The sequence below is a fragment of the Plecotus auritus genome (assembly GCF_963455305.1).
Source record: "Plecotus auritus genome assembly, chromosome: 3".
NCBI classification, from domain to species: domain Eukaryota; kingdom Metazoa; phylum Chordata; class Mammalia; order Chiroptera; family Vespertilionidae; genus Plecotus; species Plecotus auritus.
This window is the reverse complement of record NC_137772.1, coordinates 182,033,639-182,054,241: the sequence shown is the minus strand read 5'-3', so window position 1 is coordinate 182,054,241 and position 20,603 is coordinate 182,033,639. Positions and strand designations below refer to the sequence as shown.

The 20,603-nt window shown below is 38.0% G+C and overlaps 1 protein-coding gene across 1 annotated transcript in view; it reads right to left on the bottom strand.

The window, feature by feature from the left end:
- Positions 1 to 20,603, bottom strand: part of ADAMTS20 (ADAM metallopeptidase with thrombospondin type 1 motif 20) — a gene marked incomplete at its 5' end in the record, with an annotated part of 176,311 nt that overhangs the window by 112,072 nt on the left and 43,636 nt on the right. Inside the window, 3 exons of the mRNA XM_080659619.1 lie at positions 9,832 to 9,872; positions 11,198 to 11,322; positions 12,085 to 12,168. Of these exons, the coding sequence (XP_080515745.1) occupies positions 9,832 to 9,872; positions 11,198 to 11,322; positions 12,085 to 12,168 (250 nt within the window). The remainder of the gene's footprint in view (positions 1 to 9,831; positions 9,873 to 11,197; positions 11,323 to 12,084; positions 12,169 to 20,603) is intronic.

The following is a 20,603-nucleotide window of genomic DNA, read 5'->3' as shown; positions in this document are numbered from 1 at the left end:
CGGCAAATTGCGGCTCGCGAGTCGCAGTTTGCCACTCTGTTGAGTAATGAGTTTGCCAAACACTGGTGTAGACCGTAAGAAAGGCAATGAATGAAATTGGTAATAGGATAACTGTTAAAAAAAAAAATAGCATGGGACACAATAATTTATGAATTATCTGTAATTTCCTTAAGTTTTCAAGCAGCATACAATTATTCAATTACCATGATAACTAAATGAGTGAATACAGAGTGGGGCAAAAATTAGTTTACAGTTGTTCATATGAAAAACACAATCATTAATAAATAACAATACAAGAATAAACTGTGTTTAATATATTCACAACTGTAAACCTACTTTTGTCCCACCCGGTATATGTTACAAGCTTAGAATGGCACCTAGCATTTAATATCTATATATCTATCTTTCCTGATAATAGAGAAACATGTAAATTGACCATACCTCTGCTAGCCCACAGCCTATCAGAGTGAGTATGCAAATTAACCCAATAAAGATGGCGGTTAATTTGCATACATACCTAGGTCCTGGGAACCTCCTCGGCACCCAGGTCACTCCCAGCCAGCCATCCCGTGGAGGCTTTAGGCTTGGGGGACAGGGGTACCCACTTCCCAAGCCTAAAGCCTGGGGTGGAGGCTATAGGCTTGGGAAGGGGCCGAGCCTGCCATCAGAGGGGCGGGGGGTGCCCGCTTCCCAAGCCTACAACCTGGGGTGGAGGTTGTAGGCTTGGGAAGTGGCCGAGCCTGGAATCAGAGGGAAGGGGGAAAAAAATCAATGGAAACATATCCTCAGGTGAGGATAAAAAGGAAAATAAAGAAAGAAATGTCATATCTTTTGAAAGGCACATCTTGAAAATGCCTAAAGAAAGTTGTCATTTTTTCATGGTGAAGAGACTGGAGTCCATGTTGATGAAAATACCTTGGTGGCTGTGGTGACTGGCAGTGGCTGCAGTAGTGGGGTGATGGGGCTGGCGCCTTCCACTGATCAGCCCGCTCGCCTCCCGCAAAGGGAGGACAGACTGCTCCAACAGGGAGCGGGCCTAAGCCATCAGTAGGACATCCCCTGAGGGCTCCCAGTATGTGAGATGGGGCAGGCTGGGCTGAAGGACCCCTCCCCAGTGCACAATTTTTGTGCACCGGGCCTCTAGTATATCTATATATCCCTATCTATCTATCTATCTATCTATCTATCTACATCTATATCTCTATAATTAAGAGCCAGGGTGTAACGACCGATCACGACCAAAGGCTGACCATCTGGAAGTCAGCGCTGGGTTGCCATGGCAACCTACTACTGAGGCTGCAGGCCTGGTGACCTAGCAGTGACTGCTGAGGGGGCTTTGAATCAGGCCTGAAAAAAGACCTGAAGAGAGAAGCAGGGGCTGATCTGTAGCATCTGAGGCAGCTTTTGACCAGCACTTACCTCTGTCTTTCCCTCTGAGCCTGGCCAGCAGCCCCGTGTCCATTTCTCTCCAGGCCTCCACCAGGGCTGCTGATCAACCCCGCCTTTCTGATCAGGCCCCATTGATAGGCCCAGAGACGCTGACTGGCATAGAAACTGGCCAATCAGAACCAAGTCTGGGTCAACTGTGAGGAGTCAATGGCTGCCTAGGAGGCGGAGCTTTTGACACTGACTGGCATAGAAACTGACCAATTAGAACCAAATTGGCCAGCAGAGGAGGGCAGTTGGGGGCGAGATCAGGCCAGCAGGGGAGGGCAGTTGGGGGCAACCAGGCCAGCAGGGAAGGGAAGTTGGGGGTGAGATCAGGCTGGCAGGAGAGGGCAGTTGGGGGTGATCAGGCAGGCAGGCAGGTGAGCGGTTAGTAGACAGCAGTCCCAGATTGCAAAAAGGATGTCCAACTGTCAGTTGGAAATCCCCCAAGGGGTCCCCAATTGGAGAGGGTGCAGGCTGGGCTGAGGGAACCGTCCCCTCCGTTCATGAATTTCATGCACTGGGCCACTAGTCTATATATAAAAGCCTAAGCGACCATTATGACAGAACGACCAGACCAACTGGTCCACCAGTCGCTATGACATGCACTGACCACCAGGGGGCAGATGCTTAATGCAGGAGCTGCCGTGATGCACACTGGTCATTTACTGAGAAATGGCACCATGAACCTGGTGCCCACAAAGCAACACTCATTTTCCCCGAAGTGGGACACAGGCCCCACCACCATCCTGGAGTGACACCCCACTAAATCGCAGATGATGCTTCTGAGACCCCATGGCAAAAATGTGTCCCACAGCCCAGCCCAGCCCAGAAATAGTCACTGTGGGCACCGGGTAATGACATCACGTAGCAACGCCCGGCTCTCTCTCCCTACTGACTAGCCTCCTTGGAGTTTCTTCAGCCCAGGAACACAACTTGCTTTATAGCCAAGTGCAAACATTTTACACTTTAACCAAATGTCCGTGAAGCGTTTTCCTGTGACTCATCTCATTTGATCCTCACAGAAGTCCTAGAGTAGGTAGATAGGAGACTCAGTGGAATCCTATTTTCTTTTCATTAGCCAGAAAAGGGAGATTTAGAAAGCTTAGGAACTTGACCCGACTGAAAATAAGTAAGAAGTGGTGGACCTTGAAAATGACTTCAGGTTTTGTCACTGCACAGAATATAGTAAAATATTGCTGCAGTTAAAATATTTTACCCTTTGTTCTCCCTGCGTGATCTACAATAATAATCTGCTTTGTGTTGATATTTACTGCTGTGTTGCTGACAATTACCTGAAAGAGAAGTTGGGGTGCTTCACTGGGCTGGAAAAAGTTTAGCTACATCAGAAAGCAGGTCTAATTAAGCAAGTTTATTCTATATATATAAAAGGCTAAGTTGACTCGAGCATGCATGATACAGATAAAGCTCTCGCTGGTGCCAATCGCACACGTGTGTTTCGATCTGTCATTGTCAATTGTGAATTTGGTTGACGCTTCTATTATAGAGAAGGGGCGAATAGCGATATTAAAATATTTCTTCTAATTAATTTCCTTTCAATGTACACAAAATCATGTCCCAGGCCACTAGTATGTTAAATAAAACATGATTATTGCAAGAATTATTGCAAGCACTTAATTTTGTAACTATTTCAGCAATGGAAAATGTATCATATATTAGCACCTATTCATGCTTATATAAAGAACTAGAGGCCTGATGCATGAAATTCATGCAAGAGAAGGCCTCCTTCCCCTGGCTGCTGGCATTGGCTTCCCTCTGGCACCTGGAACCCGGGCTTCCCTCCAGCCACCAGTAGGCACCCAGGCTTCCCTCCGGCCACTGGCAGGCACCCACGGCACAGGCTTCCCTCACAGCCTCAGCTTCACCCAGAGGACGTCCAGTCTGATTAGCATATTATGCTTTTATTATCTACACTAATAAAAGAGAAACATGCTAATTGACCATACCTTTGTGACGCCCACCATCCAATCAGGAGTGAGTATGCAAATTAACCCAACAAAGATGGCAGGTTAATTTGCATACGCAGGTGCCCCAAGCAGCTGGAGGCGGGGCAGGATACAGGAGTTCTGCACCACCCCAGCCGCTCTGGGCCTCTGGGCAGCATGGGAAGGCAGAAAGGTGGCTCCGGGCTGGAGCAGAAAGGCAGCTCCGACCAGAGCGAAGGTGGTGCCGGCAGCCAGGAGAAGGAAGGCCCATTCTTGCATGAATCTTCGTGCATCAGGCCTCTAGTTATATATAATGTGCAACAAATGTGTTGCTGAAAGATGAAGGTAGTATGAACTGGCTGACACAGTAATTCCAGTTGATCAAGTCCTTTAAAAATAAACTAGAAAAAGAAATTCAAAATAAGAGTTCTTTACAACAATCCGTATTCCATCAATCAAGCTCCATTTCATTTATTTATTTTTAATTTAACATAATACCTTGGTTTTTGCTATTACTATCCTTCAATATTTGCTTGTAAATTTAGCTTCTCTCCTACAATGATACCTTTCATAAAGAATTTTTCATTTTTAACCAATTTCTTACTGTAAAGTTTTTACATTTAGAAATGTCAATATAGACTAGATTTGTATTATCTACTGTGTTTAGCTCTCTACTCCTATGTATTCTTTTATTCATAAAAATTCAAAAGAGACATTTTTCCAGCATTTAAGGTAAGTATCCCAACAATCAGATTGGCTCTGTTAGTATTTAAAAGAAATAGAGGTTAAACTGAAAAATCTAAAAATGCTGGAAAAATTCAGACTGAGTTCATTTGCCAATACTTTTTTTAACAATAAGGAAAGAGCCCTATCCAGTTTGGCTCAGTGGACAGAGCATCTGTCTCTCCCTCCCTTCTACTCTCTCTAAAAATCAATGGAAAAATATCCTCGGGTAAGGATTAACAACAACAAAACAATAAGAAAAGATCTGCTCTCTTTCTGACCCTTTTCTGGCGAAAAAAACCTACTTGGGCAAAGCCCCTCCCACTCTTCGCCACCCCCTCCCCCGCCCCCTCCATCACCAAAGAACTTTTTCTTAATTAGAATCAAGACCAAAAGCAAGAAGAATAAAAAAAATAAATAAAATTTCTTTAAAAGTTTTCTGTCCAAAGTATGAGGGAAATTAATATTGTATGTGAAATTCTTCAGTCAATTTTAGTCAATACTCTATTTCTCCTTTATCAGAATAAGTTATAACTGAACAAATTTTTCCATGAATTTCTGCCATTTTCTCTGTCTTCATTAGTATTTTCAATCTGTCAAATGGCTCAAGTTCCAATATATTTATTTATTTTCAGGGACATGGAGATATTTGAAACATGATATTGTCCCTGTTACCACTCAAACTTTGTTTCATGCTTAAGAATATATTCTTATATGGCCATTTTAGTCACATAATAGACTTGTGAAAATATGCATTGCATGTGAATAGAAACCACATTCAAGTATGCCCATGAACAGTCAAGACCAACAAAAATCAAACTGAATGTATAGCATTATGATACCAAGCTGCATGTTGATGGTTTGTGCCTTGATTCACTCAAGCTGGTACTAGGTTCTCTAAAAGTGGCCAAAGATAGAATAAAGTAGTATGGGCCCAAATTTGTCACAGGCTCCCTTGTTTGTTAGTGCAATAAGCTGCACAGAGTCATCTAATCCAGCCATCTTGAACAATAACCATCATTTTCAACACACTTTGCAAAACATGCTCAGGGACTGGGGCAACAGTACTTGCAAAAGAAGATATAGCAATTATTACCGACATTCTGTATTTGTCTTAAGAACTAGCCTTAGTTTGTCATTTTTCAATATGTTTTAGATTAGAACATAAAATACTATATCTTGTGTTAATACAAGATGGGCAACCTTGGGAAAATCATTTATTCTTATCTATAAAATTGGAATAGTTCTTACTTCATAGATTTGTTGTAAAAATTAAGAGTTAAATCATGTAAAACTTTAATATTGGATATAACATATAAAATCCATTCAGATATATCAGTTATCATTATTATCATTACCCTTCCCTCAATAGAATAATAAGAATGCTCTCATTTTCAGTTTATGTTTCTAAATGTCACTATGATTTATGTGCATAGGGGAGGCTGGAAACTACCAAAAAAATGAACTAGGAGACTAGGAGACCACCCACTTCTACCTGAATAGTCCAGAATGTCTAGCATTAAATCATTTAAAAAACAGTAAGATGTGGCAGACATTTTCATATTTAACTTTTAGTATAAAGATGTGAAAATAGGACATATATAATATAAGAAATATATTTATGGATTCTTGTTAGATTGGCTGATAAAATACTATACCTAACATAGCCAGAGAATAGTTTTTGGAGAGAAGAGAACAGGGTCCTGCTGTAATAATTACAGTAGCAGATGTCTATTTCCACATTTGTAGAAGATTACAGTTTCTAAAGAGTCCTCCTAACACAAAGAAACTAGATCATTAATAAAAACTATGTGTTAATGAACACTGACTTGACATGTTTTACAAGAATGATCAAGTCCCAATCTCCAAAATCTAACATATATTGTTCCCCTGCCCCTCTTATACAACATGCATGCATACGCACACACATTTATACCTGAGCTAAATCTTAAGGGGTAAGCAATGAATAGTAAGGATAGAAGATACTCTGAGGGCAAATACTGCTAAAAGTAATATGATCCAGAGACTAAGAGCTTGGTAGAAGAAGCCTCAAGGTACAGTAGCTGATCCTGAGTTTTCCACATTAAGTCAAGGACCCTGGTTAGTAACACCTTTTGGGTAACAGCAAAACACCAGAAAATACTCTCTGAAAGAAAGTACATTCTTTTTAAGTAGATCACCTCTAATCTCATGGATTAATATTAAGTAAATATGAGCTCACAATCAAAGATCGCCAAACATACAAACAAGTCAACACAAGAGAAAGCAGAAACCACATATTTGGCCTTCAACTGTTTAAGATATGGGAACTGTCAGAGATGGATATAATATTACTCCAAATGAAATGTTTAAGTAAACATGAAAGGCAATTACAAATATGAACAAATATAAAAAGAATGTAAATAAAATGAACACAGATTTTGAATAAGAGCTAACTAGGATCTATTACACTGAAAAACATATATTAAAATGGAAAATTCAGAGGATGGTTGAAATATCAAATTAGAAGCAGACAAAGAGAGAAATACTAAAATGCATGTTAGAGCTGCTTGAATGAAACATGAGGAGAAAAAGAAATGAAAGCATGGGAAACAGTATGAGAAGAGCTAATACAAATATAATTAGGGCCCCATGAGAGAGCAGATAGAATATAAGGATACATTTTGAAGGAAAAGAAGGATGGGCATTTTCAGAGTTGATATTAATCAATGGATATAAGAATCACAACATATCCCAAGCAGAATAAATAAAAAGAAAATTATATTAAAAAACAATTTTAATGAAACTGTATCATATCCAAAACAAAGATAAGATCTTATAAGCAGCCAGAATAAAAAACAGATCACCAAAAATCTACAACTAAACACACTACAGATTTCTCAATAGCAAAAGTCAAAAGCTAATGCAATTACATATTCAAAAAACTGACATAAAATAACTGTCAACCTAGAATTGGTACTAGAAATACATATGGGTAAATTAAGAAAACTTCCAGAATAAATAAAATAGAGAATTTTTCACTAATATATCTTCACTAAAGGAACTTTTAAAGTCTATAATTCAGAGGGGGGGGATAAAATTATGAAAAATTGTGAAGGTGGGCACAAATTTTAACAAATATTAAATATAAGACATTATCCTTTAATACACAAAGTTTACAATGTGATAGAAAATAGACAATATCATATAAGGTAGGAGGAAGCTGAACAAAGTTTAAGAAATCTAATATATCTGTTTAGGAGAGAGCTTTAGACAATGTTAAATATGCTAGTAAAAAGCCAGAGAAACCTCAAAAATAATAAAATAGTATATACAATTTCAACCCGCAAAGAGAATAGTAGAATAAAAAAACTGATTTAAAAATGTAATTACCCAAAGGAGGCCAAAAAAATGAAGGCAGGGAAGGGAAGTATAGTACAAAATGGAATAAACAGAAAGAAAATGGAAATGGTATATATAAGTCAATATATAACAATAATTACAATTAGTGTAAATGGAATAACTTTGCCAGTTAAACAGATTATAGATGCTATTTTTAAATCCAATTATATGTTGTTTTCAAGAAAAACTCCTAAAATATAAGGGCACTGGGAAATTGGAGGAACAAATATATCCAAATACTATATAAATACTATATAAAAAGTTGGGATAGCTACATTATTACCAGAAATATTTTAACTATACTGATTTTTTTTATTTAAAAAGTATCATTAAGTGTAGAGTCACTATACAATTGTAAAAGGTTCAATTCAAACTTATATGTACCAAAAACATCAGCCTGAAAATGGATGAAATGAAAAATTGTAATACTATATGGAAAGAGTGACGCATGTTTCAAGTTAGTTACTAACAAGCAAAAAATTAGTAAGTATACAATTAAGCAACTTTGATTTAATAGACATAGAGAACCATGTGTACCACAGTTAGGGAATATACATTCTTTTAAAAAATACATAGAGCATTTTTTTAATTAACTACATAAGAGACCACAAAGGTAATATCAAAAGATTTCAAAGAATAGGTTTTATATAGATCATATCGTCCAACTATAATGAAATTAAATTATAATTTAATATGAAGAAAATTTTAAATGCTTTTCTAAATAAGTCAAAGAAATCATGATAGAATTTACACATACTTAGAATTTTTTAAAATTTTGAATGACATGAAAAATATCTATCAAAACATGTGGGACACAACAACATGATACAGTAAAGTAAATTGATAGTTTTAAATAGTAAAATTAGAAAAGGAAATAGCCTGGATGCTAACCAGCTAAGCAGACAATTTACATTACAAATAGAACAGTAGGAGTAAAATTGGAAAAAAAAATAGAGCAGAAATTAATGAAGTAAAAACAACAGAACCTTGGCCGGTATTTCTCAGTGGTTAGAGCATCAAAAGAGTTTGATTCCCAGTCAAGGACACATACCTAGGTTGCAGGTTCATTCCCAGGGCATGTGCGGGAGGCAACCAATCAATAAGTCTCTCTCACATTGATGTTTCTCTACCCCACAGCCCAACACCAGTCCCCTCCACCTTCCTTTCTCCCTTCTACTCTATCTAAAAATAATGGAAAAATATCAAAATATCCTCAGGTGAGGACTAATAACAACAACAAAACAGATAAAAAGCCAATTATTGGAAGCTTTTACGAAGACAAACTCTACAGACAATATTCATTAGTAATCAAGGAAGTGAAAATTATTACTGCAATAAAATATATTCAGATTGGCAAAAATAAGCAATCTGAACATAGCTTGTGTTGATAAGGACATAATCAAAAGGAACGTTCATATACTATTTATAAAGGTCTAAATTAGTAAAACTACTTTAGAAAATAATTTGGTAAATCTTACAATGATTGAACATTAGCACATTTACTGACATAGCAATTCTAATCATAAGACTATACCCTAGCTCTTATAGTAAAGTCTGTAATAGAACACAGTTGGAATCAGGCCAATCCACTAACAGGTATAGGACAAAATATTATACAGCAGTGAAAAGGCATGAACTACTACTACAAAGCTCAAAAAGAAGCAAAACCAAACCATTTCTTTTAGGAACACATTTACATATAAGTTAATAAAACTTTTTCAAAAGATGGGAGGAACTGGCACATACAAAATCCACATATTGGCTACCACCTGGGGAATGCAAGGGGCCAGAATAGGACTTAGAACAGGCCGTACAGCAGTATCGAAGAAATGCTAGTTCTTAAATCTGGTGGTGGGTTCATGGCTATTCATTTTATTATTTTGCTTTAAATTTGCGTATAGGTTACTAAGTATTATTTTGCATGAATCAAATATTATAGATTAACCAAAGGACTTGTATACGTATATGCATAATCCATGGACACAAACAATAGTACCGAGAAGGCCTGGGGGGTGGGGGAGGAGGGGTACAGGGTAGAGAGGGGTCAATGGGGGAAGGGGAAAGGGGACATCTAATAGTTTCAACAATAAAGATAAATTTAAAAAATATATTATAAATGAAAACACTTAAAATATGTCAAGCTCTGCACAGCAATTGATATTTAGTAATTGGCATATATTAGTTCTTATTAGTCTTTAAAATTTATAGAAGCAGAATCAAATAATAGTGACAACAATAATCATTAATCAAGATAATTGATCAAAATGATTAAAATGTAAAATAACCTAAACATCACCTTAAATAATTCAGTAAACAATTATATAGGCTATACTTAATTTACAAAATAACTTACCTAATGTGTCACATTTCTCTCTAGCTCCACAAATGTCTTCCCTTAAAAAAAAAAAAAAAGATTTTGAAGTATTTTTCAGAAAATATTTTTGCAACAAGCCAAAACAAAGATAAACAAGCTTTTAACTATTAACACAAACCAACTTCTAAAATCCAGTTCTTAATAAGCTCTCAATAAGTTTAAACTTAAGAGCTGTGCATAGCAGTAAGCAATGGGTGCTATATAAAAGTGATGGCTATACTGTAAATAGTTGAAGCTTAACCAAGTTTAGGAAAAGCTTTCTAAGTGTATTTTTCACCTCATTGCCTTTACTTATACAGTATATGTAATATAATTCATTCTTTCCTTGATGTCTCAATGTCATTATGAGCCTCAGTGATTATTCTCTGCTACAAAATAATGATCTTCTCAGATGTGATCTTATTTAGTCCCTAGCCATTTAACTGAAAAGTTCCCTTATCTCTTTCCTTATGGTCTCCTCTTATAGCCTTTTCTCCCTGCCTTGTTTAAGATGTTATCTACAGTCTTGGTTGCTTGGCCTCTAAACTATAATCCAGAGCAGAACCATGGACTGATAATAGCCTACCATGTATAAAATTAAGTCAATTTTGCTTTAGTTTTGCAAAGATATAAAGCACATAGACTATATGTCTCCAATTACATCTCAGGGTTCTAAAAGGTAAGGTCTCTACAAGTCTGACCCTCGAATGAGAGATTTCTTTCCTTTGAACAACCAACCAACAGAAAACACCCAACAGACCTGGGATGTAAATATTCTGGTGGCATCAGAGTTGCTGAAACAAAGGTGTGATTTAACAATGGATAGTGATGCTTGAAAATGGATCATCACTTTATAATAGCAGAAGCTGTTTTCCACAGGAGTAAATAAGTTTGAGAAACACCCCAGCAAAAGCAGCCTAGTATTTAAGACATGCACTGAGCATCAAAACAAGGAACCAATTTTTTTTTTAAGTAAAAGGATCACTTTGATTGGACAAGCAAATAAATTCAAAAGCTCTTCTTTTCAAGTGACTAAAAGATCAAGTGGGAAATGAACTAAGCCTGTTCTCAGTGCCCTAAATTAATTTCTAAATATTTTTCCTAATTCTCTTCTTCTGCCACTAATAGAATAAGATAATTATTTTGTTTAGGTCATACTATTGCTTAATAACCTAACATTGCTAATTTCCTAAGGAATAACCTCGTGTACTAGTCTGAAAGAAGAGAAAAAAGCTTTCATTCAATACTACCTTTTGTAATACAAGTTCTCATAGGACACTGTTGTGTATCAAGAAGTACCAGTGAGCATGCAGGAGAAAAAGGATAAGCAATTACAGTTAGAAATGTTATATTTCTAAAACTGTACCTTGTGATAAGAACAGCAGTATCGTGATGGGAAGGGTGAGCATCATCAAGAACATTCTGAGTCTGTTGCCACAAACAAAAGTTACGTAATGTCGTAGCTGCATTAAAACTGATGACCGGTCCTTCCTATGCAAAAGAATATGCAAACCAGTATTACGCAAAACATTCATGGCCTCTTTTCCCTCAAAGCCTATCAGCATCCATGCAATATATTAAAAAACATTTTAATAGGCAAATGAAGTAGCAGTATCTTTCCCTGGTATTCAAACATATGTTGGCAATACTTACAATAGTGCGATCAAAGCAGAATCTAATTAGACCATCTCAATATAACATCCAGTATTTAGGATCAAAACACTACCTTCTAAAAATTACCATATTCTAAATCCTTCAACAAGCCTATCCTATATAGTAAAAGCCCAGTGACCTAATGGCAGAACGACCAGTTGACCAGTCGCTATGACGCGCACTGACCACCAGAGGTCAGATGCTCAACGCAGGAACTGCCCCCTGGTGGTCAGTGCGCTCCCACAGTGGGAATGCCTCTTGGGTGACCAGGATGAGTGGTGCTCCCACAGCGGGCCAATCCCCGCAGGCCACGCCCCCCACCAGTGTACGAATCCCATGCACCAGGCCTCTAGTAGGATTATAAAAGTGAATACATGGATGCTTCTAAGCTTAAATTTTTTGTTTATTAATGTTTCTTACTCCCTCTGCTATTATTCCATTTTATTTCCATCACAACAGGAAAAGTTAATCTCACTCCAAATAAGTTTTTTAAACAAAAATTGTTAAACTATTTCATTTCTAATAAGTTTTGTAATCTATATATATTTATACTAGGAGCCTACTACAACTAAGATTACTAATTTTAGAACTGTTTCTTACCTGTTCATTATGAATTACAATTAATTTTACAATAACTATGTTTATAAGATTTCCAATACTTGAGTCCTTGTAGATTGCTGCAACCTGCAATGAAAATATGTAGGATTAAATGTCTAAAATGAATATTTCTTTTCAAAAGTAAACTGAAACCAGTCCAAGAGCATCAATTCTCCAACTTAGCTGCCCATTGGGAGCTTTTCACAAATTCTGATGCTCAGGCCACAGCCCTTAGCAATTAAGTCAGAATCTCTAGGGATGAGACTCAGTTATCTCTTAAAATTCCTCAGCATTTATTTTTAATGATTCCAACGTGAAGCCAAGTATCTTAATCCTTGCTGCTGAGATTGGTCCCTGAATCAGCAGCATCCATATTACTTAGAGCTGATAAGAAATATAAAACCTGGGACCCCACCCTGGACTACTGAGTCAAAAATCTGCATTTTAACAAGATTTGAACATGCATCAGAGCTTGGAAAATACTGTTCTGGATGATTCAAGAGGAAATTCACTTCATTCTGTGTCACAATCCACAATCTATGTGCCATGATACTTCATAATAAATATGTAAGTTTCACCTATTCTTTTACCTGATTTCTTCTGCCATGGTTGAATATTTCCAATTCTGAGCTTATGATTTTTAATGATTAGCATTACTGGAATCCACGGAAGATGGATTCGTCCAGAATCATATAAAGAGCCGTAGGAGAGGTTATGGGTCATAGCCTGGTTCTAATTCTTCAAATTTGAAGAACACAGCCTATGAGGCACTCTGTATGGGCTCAGTTTGTGATTCATAATCAAGGTGCTATCCAATTCACTAATTCATATCCTCTCCTTGGAGCCATCATAGAGGTTACCACTGCAGTAAGAGTGTCTTCTGTGGCCTATGCCTCTGCTTTGCATTCCTTTAATGACATAACTCTACAGACCTGGACCTCTTGCGCAATAAAAATTGCTTCTGACACCTGGGTCACCATCTCCAGGACCACTGCCCAAACCAAGGCAGCAGTTGCTTCAGGAAGTACTACTTCCCTCCATTATTTAATAAACATCTACTCCTGGCTTTGTTAGCTAGAAGACATGGTCACTGATCTTATGGAGAAAACGATTTGCTAGAAGTACAGGCAGTGGAGCCCTCACTCCATCAGCACAATGACTAACATAACTGCTTCTGAGGCTTCCAGTGCCACCCGGAGCACTACCTGAACAAGAGCCAAAGCATCTCCAGAGATGCCGACAGGGTGGGGTCAGCATGGACTTACACATTCCAGCACCTTTCCTACTGTTTCAGTGGTGCAGCCACAAACACAGGTTTGTCATCTCTCCCTGAAGTGAGACCTTTAGCTTTGGGGATGGCATTTTTTGGCAAGAGTAGTGGTTACCCCAGTGGGTTTGAGAGTAAGTTAAGATGGGGCCAATCAGATGATTGCTGATTTCAAGGAGGTCTGTTAGCCCTGCAGTATTGCTCCCTTTAAAATGGGAGCTGTGGGAAATCTATAGCTGAATTGATAAATGTTCATTTTCCATGCAACTATTAAAAATATAGCAAAGTAAGCCAGTCAGAGAAAGACAAGTACCACATGATCTCACTCATATGTAGAATCTAATGAACAAAAACTGATGAACAAAATAGATCCAAAGACATAGAAGAATTGAACAGACTATCAAACCTCAGAGTGAAGGTGGAGAGGGTAGGTGGGTGGGAAGAGATCAACCAAAGGACTTGTAGACATGTATGCATAACCCATGGACACAGACAATAGGGTGGTGAAGGCCTGGGGACAGAGCGGGCTAGAAGAGGTCAATGGGGGGAAAAAAGGGCATACAATAATACTTTCAACAATAACGATTTAACTTAAAAAATAAATAAAAATATATCTACTGTAGACAGCAAAGTAGACCCATATTTGTGACTTCAGAGTTATGCTTTAATTCTGTAAGTTTAAAAGTAGTTGCTTTTATAAGTCAAATTACTAGGTAAACAGTGCACCTCAAAGGTATGCACAAAGGCTTCCTTCCTCTCCCATCCCCACCTAAAAACAAAATGGTTGTGAAGACTTCTATGTCACAGGGAATCTTCCATTCACAGTAGTCCAGAGAAAAGAGCTGAAGACGCTGAAGTATCGAAATGCCTTCTTTCTCTACTCATTGCCCCAAATATGTTGACTACAAATGACAATCTGGATGTTAGACTATTAGCTATAAAATACATAACCACAAAAATGTTTCAGTTTCAGAAGGAAACAGATGCTGCATCTTTATTGAAAAGTGACTAGCCCACTGGCTGGAATTTGAAAACATATTCCCAGTGTGCTGACAGTACTGGTTGCCTCTGGCACCTATCCTGACCAGGACCGCGGATCGAGCAAGTGGGGGTTTTAGCTGATAAATGCCTCTAAATAACAGTAACAATGTTTTAATAAGTAGGGTTGATTCCGGAGTATCACATGATGCTCCATAAATTCACATCAAACCTATAACAAGGTGAATTTTGTAAAGTCAAACCTTTGTAAGCACAATGGAGTATGGAGGCTTCTGACATAAATTTTTCAAGGTTTTTAAATAGTAAGTCATTGAATATCAAAATTAATCTGTTGAAGAAAGTAGTTGCCATAGTTTAAACATACTTTGGTGGTTTAATAATGTATATGTAAATGCCATTTTAATGTGATAATATCACCTAAATTCTATATGGATAGAAACTTTGGAATAGCAAATAATTGAACATCTCTGCTCATTTAAAACACTTACTTCATTAGACATACTATACACCACAATTGTGTTCTTCCCAGCTAATTTTAATGTTAATTCCTTAGAGATCACTAACTTATTTTTACAACATGAGTACACTATTCTAAAAAGTGGAAAATCACACATTATTCCTATATCACTGATTCAGACATTTTGTTAAATTGTTGAAAGCAAAGAAAAACTTTAAGATAGCACTATTCTTGCCTGTGTGCAGGATGGGTAAGGATAGATAATCTCTTCAAATTATAATCCATTAGCGCAATGCTGAAAGTATTCGGCAATTTCCTCCTTATACATGGAGCTCAACACAGAACTCTTTTTCATCACTTTGAATTTTAAATGGCTCTCAATCATATTCCAAGTTTAAATCACATTTTCGTGTTCGTTTTTCCCCCTAAATTACTATGACCAAGAACATTACCAATATCCTGAGTATTTTTGAATAAATTCAGTCAGTTAATGCCTTCTTATAAATTAGGACAAAATATGTAAAACTTGAATCGGCCCCTGCCTCAACTGCAGACATCTGGGGACACTTAGGTGGAGACAACATCTCTCTGAACTCTCAAGAGCAATTTTGGAAATGGGCTTCACAAATGGAGATAAAACAAGTTGGACTACATTTTGCAATCTTTCCGTAGTTCACCAACTGTCCCAGTTTGCCCAGGACTTGAGGGGTTCCCAGGGACATAAGACTTTTAATACTACAACTAAGAAAGTCCCAGGAAAAAAAAGTGTCACTTTTTCTCCAAGTTTACTTTCACCTTTACTTGTTTATATCTACAAATATTTCTGTGATCACAGGTTTTCACTAATAAAAGAACCATGTATGTGCAAAGCCCTAAAGTATGATGACTTTCTTGTATCCTTACTGAACATTATTTCAATGGAAGAGAAAAACAAAACAAAACACTAAACTCAGGTAATTTAGAAGTCACCTGAAATTTGACCTCTGAAGAGGGGGAAAAAAAAAGAAGCATATAAAAAACTCAAACTAGCCCTAGCGGATTTGGCTCAGTGGATAGAGCGTCAGCCTGTGGACTGAAGGGTCCCAGGTTCGATTTCAGTCAAGGGCATGTACCTTGGTTGCAGGCAATCCCCAGTAGGGGGTGTGCAGGAGGCAGCTGATCGATGTTTCTCTCTCATTGATGTTTCTAACTCTCTATCCCTCTCCCTTCCTCTCTGTAAAAACTCAATAAAATATATTTAAAACAAAAAACAAAAAACTCAAACTATCTCAAAAGAGACTTATCCTCCTAAACTTTTTCTGCTACCCCATCTATATGTGGAATTCTGTCCTCGTCCTCAATCCTGCTGCAGTATCTATCACCCTGTGAATGAAAGCTTGATACAAACCAGCTGACCTTGTCTACAAACATCTTGTCTCCAATTGTCATTGGCTTCCCTTTTAATGGGACTAAGACTCTAGGAAATGACCTGTGCATGCATTGGTCTGTTGCTTCAAGCAATCGCAGAAGCAGATTTATTTTTCATGAAGTCAAAAGGTCTGCTTTTGCCCTTGATAAACTCTGGCTTTAAAACTCCTGTGGATGCCCTGGCCAGTGTGGCTCGGTGGGTTGGAGCATCATCCTGCAAGTGGATTCAATTTCCAATCAGGACACATACTCAGGTGGCGGGCTCAATAGAGAGTTTGGGTATATGTGGGAGGCAACCAATTGATGTTTCCCTCTCACATTGATGTTTGTCTCTCTCTCTCCCTCTTCCTATCTCTCTAAAATCAATAAAAGCATGTTCTTGGGTGAGGATTAAGAAAATAATGAAAAGTAAAAACTCCCATGGACAACTTCAGCTATGGACAACTTCAGTTACCTCAAGGTATGCCACAATATCTTCTAAACAGTGATTATATTAATTGATTTTTAATGTAAAATGTAGATAATAAGCCCTGGCTGGTATGGCTAAGTTGGTTGAGGATTGCCCCATGCACCAAAAGATCTTCAGTCAGGGCACATGCCCGGGTTCACTTGATCCCCAGTGGGGGGCATGCAGGAGGCAGCCAATTGATCTCTCTCTCTCTAGCCCCTTCCTCTCTCTCTAAATCAGTAAAAACATATATTTTTTAATAATACAGATAATAAAACTTTTGGAATATGGCATTATCACCAAAACTGCATGTAGCTATTCCAAAACTACTCTTTTGTTTGTATAGGCCTTCTAGTTAGCATTTCCAAAGCAATGATACTGGGGTTATATGTCATTTAACATGCTTCAAAACCTGCTGTGTATACAAAATCTAGTATTTTCCTTCAGTATCACTACCTCCTCCCTAATTTTCTTAATGATTATCATTTCCTTTAAACATTTAAAATGGCAAAGTTTACCCCACTGTGTTCCATATAATTGATACAATTTTCTACATATCAATTGACATCTTCCATGTCACTGTTCTCATTAGAACCCTTCATAATGAGCATGCCACACCTACATTTAGATAATTATACACCTAGATAATTACATATCTAGATAATTACTTCAGATTCAGAAGTAAAAATAAAGTGTCATTGGGATAAATTTTTATGTATAGCTCTGTTGTCATTTTAAAAATTAAATTCAATTAAGCAAAAAAGTAGATGTCTGTATTATATAAATTTCAGAAAATAATTTTGAATCATCTCTTTTGTCTATTATAATGTCACTCATGGCCTGGTGCATGGATTCATGCACACAGAAAGGAAATTAATTAGAAGAAAGATTTGTGTGGTAATTACATTACTGCAAAAAAATTGCATGTCAAAATAATATATATAATATCTATATATATATAAGTCTAAGCCACCAGCTGACCAGCCAGTAGCTATGATGAACAATGATCACCAGGGGGAAGATGCTCAATGCACAGGCATGGAAACATGGAACAGACTGATGAATCTCAGAGGGAAGTGGGGGTTGGGGGAGGATGGGAAGAGATTAACCAAAGATTTTATATGCATACTAGAGGCCCGGTGCGGTCCCTCGGCCTGGCCTGTGGAAATTGGGCCAAAACTGTCTCTCTGACATCCCCTGAGGGGTCCCGGATTGCAAGAGGGCACAGGACAGGCCAAGGGACCCCACCAGTGCACAAATCCATGCACCAGGCCTCTAGTAGTATTATAAAATTAAAACATGTGTGTGATTGGCACCAGCAAGAGTTTGCGCGAGTCAACATTTATTTTTAAACTAGTGGCCCAGTGCAAATTCATGCACATTGAAGTTAATTAGAAGAAATATTTTAATATCGCTATTCACCCTTTCTCTATAATAGAAGTGTCAACCAAATTCACAATCGACAATGACAGATGAAAACACACAAGTGGGATTGGTGCCAGAGAGAGCTTTATCTGTATCGCACATGCGTGAGTCAACTTAGCCTTTTATATATATAGAATAAACTTATTTAATTAGACCTGCTTTCTGATGTAGCTAAACTTTTCCAGCCCAGTGAAGCACCCCAACTTCTCTTTCAGGTAATTGTCAGCAACACAGCAGTAAAAACGAACACAAAGCAGATTATTATTGTAGATCACGCAAGGAGAACAAAGGGTAAAATATTTAACTGCAGCAGTGTTTGACTATATTCTGTGCAGTGACAAAACCTGAAGTCATTTTCAAGGTCCACCATTTCTTCTTTTCAGTCGGGTCAAGTTTCTAAGCTTTCTAAATCTCCATTTTCTGGCTAATGAAAAGAAAATAGGATTCCACCGAGTCTCCTATCTACCTACTCCAGGACTTCTGTGAGGATCAAATGAGATGAGGCATGGGAAAACACTTCACAGACATTTGGTTAAAGTGTGAAATGTTTGCAACTGGCTATAAAGTAAGTTGTGTTCCTGGGCTGAAGAAACTGCAAGGAGGCTAGTCCTTGCTAGAGAGAGGAAGCCAAGCATTGCTACGTGATGTCATTACCCGGCTCCCACAGCCACTGTTTCTGCGCTGGGCTGTGAGCTGCATTTTACACCATGGGGTCTTCGGCAGCATCGGCTGTGATTTGGTGGGGTCTTTCTCTGGGGTGGTGGTGGGGCCTGTGTCCCACTTGGGGGAAGCTGAGTATTGCTTTGTGGGTGCTAGGTCCGCAGTGCCATTTATTGTTAAATCGCCTGTCACTAGGGAGAGGAAGCCGAGCATTGCTATGTGATGTCATACCCAGCGCCCACAGCCACCTTTTCCAGGCTGAACTGGGCTGTGGGCTGCATTTTGCACCATGGGGTCTTGGCAGCATCAGCTGCAATTTGGTGGGCTGTCGCTCCAGGATGGCAGTGGGGCCTGTCTCCCACTTGGGGGAAGCCAAGTGTTGCTTTGTTGTCACCAGGTCCGTGGTGCCGTTTCTCTGTAAATGGCCAGTGAGCATCACAGCAGCTCCTCCGTTGAGTATCTGCCTCCAGTGGTCAGTGTGCATCATAGCGACTGGTCGGACAGTTGGACACTTAGCATATTAGTCTTTTATATATATAGATTGCCAGTGCACATCATATGTACCAGCCGGTCGGTTGGATAGTCAATGAATAAATCGCAATGTAGTTCATGTTGAATGTCAAGAAAAACAACCAAATTCATGATCGACAATGACAGATTGAAACACACACGTGCAATTGGTGCCAACGAGAGCTTTATATGTATCGCACATGTGTGAGTCAACATTTATTTTTAAATTGCCAGTGTGCTTCATATGTACCAGCCGGTCGGTCGTATGGTTGTATGGTCGGTCACTTAGCCTTTTATATATAGAGAGATGCATTGTGGAGGGGAAAGCATTATTTTAATTACCTATTCATTTTTTTTTTCAATAATTTTTATTGAGCGCCCATTTTGTACCAGATAGTGTGTTTAGGCAACATAGACCATCTATACTTAGCACTTATAAGAATTTAAGATAAAACATTATATGTAAGAAAAATAACTGGGTCTTTTGATCTTTAATTCAAAATGAACTTATTTCTAGCAAAGAGAAATTGCCAATGGCCTACAAATGTGTTCTGGGCAAATCTTTTCAACCAAGTGGGCCTAAATTTCCTGTATGTGAATAAAGGTATTTCCAGCTATGAGATATGTTCAAATACCCTGAATCTGTATAAATATGTGACCATATAAGTCATCAACTAAACCAGGATACTTATGAGCATATAAAGGGGGTGCTTTTAACAATCACTCCAAAATAGTAGGCCTAAACCTAAAAATGTCTTAAACAGTGGATGTGTGTGTGTGTGCATATATATATATATATATATATATATATATATATATAGAGAGAGAGAGAGAGAGAGAGAGAAAGATGTATGTATGTGTATGTGTGTGTACATATGTATGCTACAGAGTGATGCCACTAACACAGAAATGGTATCTTCACTGGCATTAGAATTTGGGCACCACCGCAGCACAACAGAGATATTAACATTAGATAGGGGATTCTTATAGCTACCGTGGTCTTACATCTCAAAGTTGCTAAAGCAGCTCTATTAGTAATAGCCTACACTTTTAAAATATCATGTATTCTAATTTCTGATTTGGCCAATGTGTCAGTAGTAAAAATAACATACCCTCCCCTCTGTGCAAAAATAGAGTAAAATTTTAAAAATTCAGATTTCAAGGGCAAAAGATCTTCCCTGTCACTAGGGGGCAGAAGCCATTCAAGTAATGAAGTAAATCAAGCATTTTCTGTAAGTAGCTTCAGAGAATTTTAAATGTTTTAGAAAGCCATCCAATTAACAGAATGGGATACTTGCTATACAGCTAAACTAAATTTAACAAATTATTTTTGCCTTAAACCTAGATAC